An 11945-nucleotide genomic window follows, 5' to 3' on the forward strand; every position below is an offset into this window, starting at 1 on the left:
ACGAATTTATACGGTCGAATTTTTTAGTACGTACTTAAAGTATTAAAATGTGCGTAACAAAACGAATTAACATACCGATACGCAACATTCATTAGGCGCACACATTCCATGCATACCTTCAATTGCAAACGTGAGTAATTACAACATTAATACGATATTATCAAACGAATAGTTGAAAATTGGAAGGAAAATGCCCGTTTTGCATATATTCGTATTCATGTATAGGATTAATAATTTAATGAAATAGTAAAATAACACGCATCCTGATTTCATGTATTAACGTAATTAAATCGCGTAAACTTTGTCCTTGCATTTCAACCCTAATTGAACTTTAGATGTACATTTTTTTAAACCATAACAATTTGTAAATTGTTTCCTTTGACTGAATCGAATTCAATAGCGATTAATCAGTTCAGTGAATATTTACAATGAAGAAGTTTAATGCAACGGATGCAATTGCAACACACGCAATCTGCATTCACTCGCCTACAAGTTTATAATCAATTTAAGGCAGCGCGCGTTTAGAACATAACTCGGGAATATGTAAAAGAATTAATTAGCATAATGTAGAAAACCGCAATTTGATTAATAGGGGACCGATTCTTACACAAAGAAAGGTTATAGTCGATGTCATGTGCCATCATCCGAAAATTTAATTTCAAACTTAGGTATATGCTTTTGATCCGTCTGAGCGTCATTCCGTTCGAAAAAAAATCATGACATGAATGACATTTCGTATAAGTAGCCCAGCGGGTCGCGACCGAAGTTAAAATTTTACTGATCTTTTTGAATACGTGTTGATATTGGACCTAACAAAGCGTGCATTTTTTTCATATTGCCTTTTGGTTGTCAATAGGCGGCACTGCAATTTCTAATAACCGCGTTATTGCCAGTTCCGCTCAATTAGGTTTCGCAAATAATTGACCGAAAGTCGTTTTAGTGTTGTTTATAATCCTTTAGTGGCACCGAGGGTTTTTTTGGCTCGTATAAATTCAATTAATTTATAATTAAACGATCAACTACTTATGACTTAGATGAATAAATTAAATGTGTACCGTTTTGGTAGCGTTATAAATTAGGACAGGTTAATTTTGCATTTATAAAATTAAATTTTGTTAATTATATCTATATAATCGCGAGTGATGTGTATTTCATCACCGATGATCAACAGTAAGCGAGATTTCGTATTTTTCATGAAAACTAATCCGGTTATCGCAATCAATTTCGTAACTGCATCTTGCAATCAGAAATTCCTACTTTACTAAGCCACTTAAAAAACCACATATGAATAATCGCGCTAAAACAGCAGAGTAACAAATACGATTTTTTATATATTCTGAGAGTATACAAACTTTCTTCTTTATTTTTCTTTAAATCACCAGCACTGGTTCCATAACTATTGACATTGTTGAAAATTGTAACTTTAATTTTAACAAAGAAACAACTTTAAAATTGACGAAACATCTCTTCCTCTATAACTTGAAATTAATTCCGTGAACACCAATTTTGGGCATCAATCGGAAAACTAATACTGTATCATTTATTCTTCATTTAAGTGGCAAACTATACTTCGAAACATCAGTTGACTACCGGAAAAAATGCGTATTTGAATTTACACGCAACGGACTGTTACGTACGCTAAGTTAAATGAACCGAGATCGCCTCGCAAATCGGCGCACAAACCTTTTTAAGTACAGACCATCTCTATCCCATTTTTCATCTTCGGTAAGGGCCGACGACATGCGAGCACTTGTTTACATCGCACTTCCTTATCAACAAACTTTGCACATGTACTATCGTTTATCAAAATCAATTAAATTTTACTTTGATAAAGTCCCTTTATCAAACATCTACTAAATAATTCTCAAATGGACGCAATAGTCCCTTTACTCACATGTTTCTTATCTTCTACGTCTTCAATTACAAAAAAAAAAAACAATTAAAACCTACTAAATTATTGAACTATTTTGACAGCAAAAGTAAAACTACAACTAAAATTAAATAAAACTCATGAATTATGTGCCTATTTGAAACAAAACTCCACCAGAGTCGCCGAGACTTGTCCTTACGAAATCCGACCTTAAGACTGTTATAAATTTATTGTTTATTAATTGCCAATAATTAAAGCACGTAATTAAATTTACGTTATAATATTGAGCCATTACTTTTATCAGAGCATAAACTAGTTAGTAAAATTACCTACGATTAAATAATTAAGCCTTTCTGCACTTATAAAATATTTCCATGTGTAATGTGCAGGTGTATTAGACTGATATCTTAGATAATTTTTAATATCTGGTCTAAAATACTGAGCTATTCCGAGTCCCATTATGGCTCTCGACGGCCCAAAATCAAAAAGCGTAATTTTTAATGGAAACCGTCTCATTTTTTCGCTTATTTCTTTAAATGAGAATTGATAAGTTTATAATATAACGGGAGCCATTTAATGGGGTTGTTTTTCCCTTTTGTGGTATTAGAAGCATCCTCTAAAAAGAGCCATTTAATGGGGTTGTTTTTTTCCCTTTTGTGGTGTTAGAAGCATCCTCTAAAAAGCGTTATGCATGTCACTCTGTAATGGGGCGCAAGCCTGTCAGGGACCCAGAACAAGAGAGGGATAATAAATAAATAGAATTGAATTTTGTCAGGATAGTTCATGTTATGTAGGTGATCTCTTGAGGGGGCCGGTATTCCAAAATGTGTTATTCTAAATTTCTCTAAAACTGGTATTTTGCAAACGAGTTTAGAGTTTTTTATTTCTGTAAAATCGAAGTTTGCATTGTGCGTCGAGATAAAATAAAAGTCAATGAGAATTAATCACATCCGGTACTTGGTAAAGAAAATTACGCAGCCTGGGAAAAATGGTTAATTTTGCAAAAATGTAGTGGGTTCAAAAGAGACGAATGAATAAACTGGTCTTGAGCCGTCGTAAACATCACGTCAAAATAACACATTTTTTAGACTCGTGTTTCTGTGAGCTTAAGTCAAAGACCCTTAGCTAAGAATTAACACCGAACTATTCGTTAGTCCAATTTGAAATAGATAGTGATAAATAATCGAATTCTGGAAATCAAAAGTAGCGCAATTACTCATTTCACGCACCTAAATTGTAATGCATGCTGTAGATAAAACCAGAAAATTCCGATTACTTCCGAAGATATGCCAGAAAATCCGAAATCTGCCGATTTTGTTTTTATTTTTTTCTGATGCTATTTGAACAGATTCCAAAAAATAATAAAGTACTCTTTTATTGCCATTATTTGAGCTCTACAAGACAGCGTTGAGAGTTTTTTAACAAAACGCATACTGCATACTGTATTGAGTACCATTTTTTAATAGGAATAGGTACAACGATATACCGCACACACAAAAAACAGAATTTGGAAACTGTTAGTTTCAACAGGATGGTGCACCTGCGCACAACGCCCTTATCGTACGAAAATGTATCAGACAAATTTTTTAGAAAAAAAATAGAAAATTTTCCAGCAAATAGAAAATTTGTCCGATAGGTATTCTAACAGCATTAGGGCGTTGTGCGTGGGTGGACAATCTTGTTGAAGCCAACAGTTTCTAATACAGCATGTACATTTTTTACGGGTCAATTCCAAAAGAAATATAATTTTTAAATCCTTATGAGAGATCAAAATCAAGATCTTACCTATAAGTTGACATGAAATCAGAGAAACAAAAGTAGGTATTGCCACATTCGTTTTCTATTATAGCCATTATCTACATAAATGGTGGGTTTTATTTACAAGTAGGGCTCTATGATATTATTAATTGAACTATTCTTCTGGTTTGCAACCTTAGAACAAGAGAATTGGCGATTTTTGACGATCCCTAAACCACCGTTGTAATATAGGACCTAATTTAAAAACTATTGCAGTAGATAACCAGGCCATTTATCACATAAGCTTGTTAGTAATTAAAGCACATGAAATACCTAAATCTGTCGTCGATTCATTAAAAATGACAGACCCAGAGTTCATAATACAAAATAACTTAGAATCTTAAATATTTCCATTACTTTAACTTATATTTAAATTTTACTCGCTGTAAAGAGAATGGAACGTTAAACACCAGAATTTATGGAACTGCAGTGTCATAAACGAAATTTAAGAACTACTTAACTAATGCTTAAACGCCATTGAAATAATCGAAAAATCCCTTCATTACTTTAAAGCACAATCATAAACGTCGTATATTCCACATACCACAAAACGAACTGCATCGCTAATAATAAAGCTTGACGAAAATTTCACTTACCTTCCAGACTTCGTTATTATCATTTCGGTGCCGAGATCGTGAAACTTATCCCACAAGTCTTTAGTTTCTAAGTGACATTCTATATTAACTAACTCCTCACAGTTGCATAGGATTTTTGTTTTCGATACGGGCCGATCTAAAACTAAGTCCGGCGATATTCTGTCCGTCTCCGCCGCCTCCGATCCACAATCGGAAATCGGTGGAGATTCTCGGAGCATTTTTATCTTATTTGGTCTAGGAGAGGGTGCACCGTCCGAGCAAATTTCGACGTCGACTTCGATGTCGTCATCTTCCAGGCCGTCGTCTAAACCGGGCGAGCTTAATCTGGAGAGATGATCTGAAACGATTTTCAAATATTAGGGGATGGCTTCTGTGTTCGAGACAACTTTGTTATGATCACTTTACGTGCAACGAGTAATCGATTATTATTGGTCGTTTGGTTAGCCTAATCAATGATTTTATAAATGAACAAATATTTGACTAATCGCTCATCTAATGCATATACAAAATCATTGAGATAGAGTATGTATGATGTGATTTTCAACACAAGTTACTTCCATTAATCCGTTACTTGATCATATGCAATCGATTTTGTGGATTATTAAAATCGATTATCAAATAATCAACTGTTTGAAATATTTGGACAATTTCAGATATTCTTGATATTTGTACTTCATTGTTTACAATAAGCTGCTAATATGTTATACAAGTGTTAAAGTTCATGGCATAAGTTTCTTATATTGTAAATCAGGCTGTATTTAGTGTAATTTTAAGATGTCATAGATACTTATACGTTTTAACGTTTCCAAAATCCATTAATCATTTAGAGAATTCGAGAATCTAATAAGTGTGGCATGTGATTGTGGATCAACAAAATATCCGAAATATTGTTTTGCCAATGCAACTTATTCAATTGTTTGTGTGTTTTTAAGAATGCGCATGAATGCGACTAAATTTAATAATATTTAAAAAACCCATTTCTCTTATGCCATCAAATTAAACTCGAAAATCTGAAACGTATTTCAAATATCTTCCTAAAATTAAACCATCAACAATTTTACATATTCTGAAGAAATGGTACACGCCGAAAACAATCGACCACGTGACCGTCACCAACAACTCGCGACGTGAAAAGAACAAGCAACAGGGCCCCAGTAAATATGTGAGGCCAATGATTGAAACACAAACAAATAATAAAGAGTTTATATGTTTTACAACGTTATATTTCTTTAAAACAGCCCTGTTAATTCTACTCTTGTATTAATTTCCAAGAAATAATTAATATAATTTAATTAAAGCTGCGAGTGAAAGTGGAAATAAATTAATTCCGCGAATTCTAGAAATAAAACCACAATCAAAACACTATCAAGTTAAAAACGACGAATTAAATCGCGAAATAAATTAATTGATCCAATCAAAAGTCTAAACGAATTGCTCATACAGGTTAATTGACTTTTATACAGGGTGAAAATTTTGTCTGGAACATTGAATATATCTTTAAAGCAGAATTTTTTAAAGAAACATTTTAGGGTATTCAAAATTATAAAAGTTGACAAAAAACGCACACCACTGATTATAGTGGTTAAGTTTGTAGGTTTTTAAAGTTTCCTTAATTTCAGTTTTTCTCATAAATACTTTTATGTCTTTTGTGTTGTTATATCCAAAAAAGTGTGTACCTACTCTTTAATAATATGTAATGAAAATTAGTAACTGGCATTTAAAAAATATGCCCCCATTGACCGTGCTGAAGTACGCCTTTGACCGCAAATTATGTAGATTGCCTTGATTAGTGTAGCACACAGTGTACATGGTTACGTTTTTTCCTCGAAATGTAAATTCTTGAATTTAACGTCACGTTTATACTTTTATACACAAATTTTTAAGAGCGATTCGTGGTCGTCTCAAAATTTTGCTTCCGTTTAGTAACGTAAATTGAATGATTGATCCTTATTGAGTATTAATTACGGTTTTAGTATTCGATTTACCTAGTGTCAGCCGTAAGACATTGCTATACCGCAATATTTTGTACCGCGCTATTCATTATCCCTCTTGTTTGTTTGAATTGTTATCTGTTACTGTAACGGTTGATTTTCATATATCTAATTTAATACCCTTTTATTATCTAATTAGTTACTATTAGTAATACCACAGATCTACACATACAACAGATGGCTAACCTTATTATGCATTTTATGGGTAACACATTTAGGTATACTTAAAAGCGCCCTCTATTGAGCAGCAGATAATACACGCTAGTGAAGTGCCAGACGGAAAACGTCAAGTAGCGGAAAAACTATTTTTAGTTTGATACACGATAGTTTTACGTTGGCAGATCTTGTTCGACTGTCCAGAAGCATTGAGGATGTGCAACAGCGTGCCCAGAGTTTTGTCCCACCGCCTACAATTACTCTCGAATTTTGGAACCAACCTTGGCGTATCACAAACCGCGCAGTATACCCATCTCGTCTGTGACAGAGGACCCGATACCCAACATGGATCAGGTGCAAAGTCAGCCTTGTGACGCCATACGTGTCTTCACCTGCTGGAATTGCCAACAATCAAGACACAAATCGCAAAACTGTAGACAGCCATGTCGTCTTCATTGTTATAAGTGTGGAAACCCCGACGTAAATGTTTGAATATGCCCTAAGTGTTCGGGAAACGAACACCCGAGGAACTAAATGACCGTACGTCCTCGGGAACCCAACACCAACCGGCCAAATCTGATGAAAATCCCCGCTGCGTAACCGACACATTTGGCCCTTGTCAACAAATTTTGCTGGATTATATTCTTGCGCATGCAAAGGGAGACGAGCGTCCATACCTACAAATTACTATTTTAGATTATCCCTTACTAGGGTTGTTAGATTCCGGAGCATGCCGTACACTGATAGGTTCTCCAGACTACAGATTTTTAGGCAACTTGGTTTAGCTATTATGCCTAAGGAAACATATCACCGTCGCTAATGGACACTCATGTCCAGTCATCGGAACAATCACTACCCCAATGAATCTAATGGAAAAATTAAACTCATAGATGTACTTGTCGTTCCTGAACTAGATCATACCCTAATTCTAGGAATCGATTTTTGGTGCGCAATGGATATCATACCCGACCTCAGGAAAGACGTCTGGCATTTCACGAATTCCAACGATATCGCTACCATCTCTTCGCTTCATAATGATGATGTGTTACTGGCAGAACAACGTGCCCAATTAAATCGACTCCTAACAGAGAAATTGAATCAAGTACCTGCTGGTTTAGGCCTATGTCGAGTTGCAGAGCATGTAATCGAACTCAACCCTGGAGTCCAACCCATCAAACAACGATATTACCCTGTCTCGCCCCATAAACAAAGGATCATCGATGAGCAGCTGGACGAAATGTTGCGTCTAGGTGTTATTGAACCATCATCGAGTCCATGGTCTAGCCCAATATGTCTAGTCCCAAAGAAGGACAACACATATCGTTTTTGCGTAGACTTTAGACGGTTGAATGCATGCAGTAAAAAAGATGCATACCCCCTGGCATACATAAATTCAATATTGGGCCAACTGAGAAACGCAACGTATTTTGAGCAGCATCGATATCAAATCCGCCTACTGGAATATACCATTATCTCAGTCTTCTAAGGAGTACACCGCCTTTACCATACCCGGAAGGGGTTTATTTCAATTTAACCGGATGCCGTTCGGCCTTACCAATGCACCCGCAACTTGGCAGCGAATCATTGACAAGGTTCTGGGTGGTGACTTGCTACCGTCAGTACTGCTATATCTCGATGATATAATAATCATTTCCCGAGAATTCAACGAACATCTTCGCTTACTGGATACCATACTCAATCGTTTACTGATGGCAGGACTTTCCGTCAGCCTTGATAAATGCAAGTTCTGTTTGCCACAACTAAAATATCTCGGTTATATTGTTGATCGTAATGGCTTGAGGAGTGATCCCGAAAAGGTAAAGGCCATCTTGCACATCCCTGCTTCAAAGAATGTGACAGAGGTTAGACTTTTTATAGGCACTGCAGCACTGGTATCGTCGCTTTATTCTGAATTTCTCCACCAATATAGCTCCAATTAGTCATCTGGCAAAGAAAAATGTAAAATTTCTTTGGACACCGGAATGTAAGAAGTCTTTTCAAAAAATTAAGGAGTACTTAATTACTGCTCCATTACTTACATGTCCTGATTTCAATCGCCCATTTTACTTACAGACTGACGCTTCGGCATACAGCCTAGGCGCTGTTCTCACGCAGACGTTTGACGGTGAAGTCTAAGCCTTGTTGGTTAACAATCCTCCAAGTGTGATCTTCCTGGATATCCAATTTCACCGACTCGTTCTGCTAAACACACGTCCCTTCTACCAGTGACGATCGTGTTTCAAAATTCATTATCGTGTTGTGTGTGCTATTCAGATCCTTATCTTAATAGGTATATCATTCTCCTTCCTCGATCAGTGTACTTCTGATGTGGTTTGCAAAAATAATGATGTAACTATTATGGGGTTTTACGTTTGTCTATTGAATGGAACTATAAGCAATTACAAATTGGGTAAACGAAAAGAAAATCCTACACATTCCTGTTCTTATTGTTTTTTTGGTATTTGTATTGTATTTGTACTTAATTATTCCATGAATATTTATTCGGCTCCAATTACAAGGATATCTGCACAACTAATATTGCCTTTATTGGGATTGTCTTCTGTATAGAAAATGTAATAATAATGTAGTAGGTATAGTAATGGACCCGAAATAGACCCTTGTGGTACACCGTTCATGATAAATACGAAGTCGCTTAGTTGCACAAGTGCACTGTAATTTTTTTTCGGCAAAACGGTTATGCTGATTTCGTCAAAATTATGGCGGTGGCGTTTAAATATCTGGTTTGGGCTAGGAAGCGGTTCTTTCAAGAAGTTTGGCACCTGGTTTTTATATATGTTTCAGTACGTAAATTTATAGGTATTAATCCGAGGGTAAATCGCTTCTTCTTGCTTTTTATATTTGCGTCCTTTTACTTCTTGCATATTACATAATTTAATTATTTGACCATATATCTCTCCTTAGCTATTTTTTGTATCTAATATTGTTTAACATACCTACATATTTTCCATAGTACTACAAAAAATTGCTTGTATCTTCATTATAAACAAATAAATGTTTACAAATCACATCTTAATTATACCTACTGATTATACAAAAAAAAACCTCGAAAAAAACTTAATTCAACTGTATAGTCTGTAATGTAAGTAAAGGTTCCCACCATTTGTCTGGAAAGATGATTTGACTTGGCAGCACAATATACATACGCATTAATCAAATTATATTTTGACATCTCTACAGGGAGAACCTACAACGTGTGTATATGGGGGTAGTGGATATTCCTGCATTACCACAAACATTTTTCCTTTAGTTTAGACACTAATACAATACAATCCAATGATTATGCTTGAACCAGGTTTATTTTTTAAACGCAAGTGCAAAGATCAAGAAAATCATGAAAAATTCATGTAAGTACAGTCATTGACAAAAGTAATGATTTGAATTTTGAATTTGAATATATTGTGCAACTTAGAAATGCGAACCAACAAATTAACGTATCTCCTTCTTGAAGAAACCGACGGAGCTCGATGTGGTTGCTTATGCTGCAGAGTTTACCTATTAGGCGATCTTTACTTTTGTCAATGAGCGTACCTATACCTCAGTTCTTGTAAAGCAAGACCTTCTCTCCTATTTTCTCCCACCCTTATAATATAGTAATAAGGCATTGAGGGGTTTGAGTAAGTGAGCACTTTATTGAAGCTCATTAGTTTCTTTAAACAATTGAATTGCGTTGCTTAAGGATTTCGACTAAATTCCCTGTGTTTGAATTAAGAATTCATAGATTTGTGGTAGGTAACTAACGCTTGAGAGAATCCGACATAACTCGCCATTATTCTAATAAAAATGTTAGAAATGCTATAAATTACCCTGTGTAATATATGAAGTCTACTATTATACGACTCATAAAAAGTATATTAGGTAACATCTTGCCACAGGAAGTAGGTAAAATTTGGAGATTATCGCTTATTTTTGCGTGAACCTTTTTTTCTCGTTTCCGTTACCAGCGAACAGAGTAAGCATATATGTATATTAAAATTAGATGCATCTTTATGTCTGATCCAGGAATTTACGTCAGTAAAGGATTCAAAAAGCGATCATAAATTAGCGAAAAGCGGCTTGTTCAAGTAATAATCAGGTGTGCAGCGCCTTATAAATGCAAGTTTATGATGTGAAACGTTTTGATAGACGACTCACATGGTTATCCTTATTTCTGTTAACTACTTTCTCCATCACTTAATTGCCAATTAGTTTAACTAAGCATACACCTGTTTAATGTCGCAAGATTTTGTACCGTTCTTATACACCCCTATAGTTTTAAATCTTGCCACATTCCGAAATTGCTAAAGTCAAACAGATTTAGGCCTATTAGGTATATAATTAACAAGTGCCTAATTAAGTTTGGTCGGCGTGAGTACATTTTAAAAATAATATTCTATTAGAGAAGGGTTGTATCTACTAACCATCATGTATTTGTTCATCATTTGAAGTGGAATGTACAGACGGCGGCCGCGTACACGATTGTGGCGATCCGGCGCCCCTAGCCATGATAGCAGCTATGGAGAAGTCCGTCGCTCGCGTCTTTGCAGTTGGCAGCAGTAACGCCGCGGCGCTTTCATCGGGCATCGCTCCCAGTAGCATATCACACTGCACACGTCCGAAATATCAGTTCGACAGAAAAAATCAGTCACTATCACTATAAGCACCACGATAATTTTTTTTCTTTCTCGTCCCGTTTATAATAAACAGCTGTCAACCTTAATAAAACATGACTACTGTCCAGTATATGTGGGGTTTCCTAGTAGACTGACTCTCTCTCAAAGTCGGTTAGGGTCTCTCACGTACACAAAGAGGGTTCCCCCTGAAGGCGGAGCGTCGTTTTCACAGCATGTATTAAGGGAGGAGCTTTGCGGAGGCGGTCACTAAATTGTGTGTGGTCCGACTATCAGTTTCGCCTGACTGAAGTCATCAATCAGAAAAGTATGCGGTGGCGGTGGCGGTGGCGACATGCTCTGTAGACAGCCACTTGATATCTACCCTCTTGGTCCCCGGCCACCCACGGTTGACCACGAGCAATCAGCACGCCCAACCATTGCTCAATATTACTTATGCATCTTGTTCAAATTTCGTATTGCATACTTTTTCAATCCACTGCTTTCAAATTAATGTCACACCTCTTTAAATGTAATGTAGGTTCCTTTTCGGTGGACGCACACCTTAAAAAGGAATGCCTTGTGACTTGCAATTTGAAAGGTAACATTCAACTGGGGGTTAAACAGTGATCCATAGGTACATACAACTTTCGTACTCTGGTACACTTTCTCATGGCATATTATGCAGATATTAACTTCTGATGAATTGATTATGTGAGTACCTACTAATATTTGGCAGGTAAATAGGTACATGCAAAGCAATTATTCACAATGTCTTCACTTCACCGTGGCGTACAAGTATTCGCCGATTCTCTCTTGACTTTAGGTGCCTATACCTACTTTGTTTCAATAGAATAGGTAAAGACATCGAAATGTACCTATACAGCATCAAGATAAAAGTTCATAAGTTTTTTACTTATGTTTTCCT

General features: G+C 35.9%; 1 protein-coding gene across 2 annotated transcripts in view; it reads right to left on the minus strand.

Annotated features, from left to right (window-relative positions):
- Positions 1-11203, minus strand: part of LOC116171412 (T-box transcription factor TBX20-like) — a 92681-nt gene extending 81478 nt beyond the window's left edge. The window contains exons 1-2 of one of the 2 annotated variants that reach the window (XM_031488244.1): positions 10829-11203; positions 4264-4600 (exon numbers count right to left, since the gene is read on the minus strand). In XM_031488244.1, the coding sequence (XP_031344104.1) occupies positions 4264-4600; positions 10829-11006 (515 nt within the window). In that variant the 5' untranslated portion in view covers positions 11007-11203. The remainder of the gene's footprint in view (positions 1-4263; positions 4601-10828) is intronic. The other variant, XM_031488245.1, reaches the window with a different exon arrangement.
- Between the last annotated feature and the right edge of the window lie 742 nt (positions 11204-11945).

The sequence above is a fragment of the Photinus pyralis genome, unplaced genomic scaffold, assembly GCF_008802855.1.
Source record: "Photinus pyralis isolate 1611_PpyrPB1 unplaced genomic scaffold, Ppyr1.3 Ppyr1.4_LG5, whole genome shotgun sequence".
Classification (NCBI taxonomy): domain Eukaryota; kingdom Metazoa; phylum Arthropoda; class Insecta; order Coleoptera; family Lampyridae; genus Photinus; species Photinus pyralis.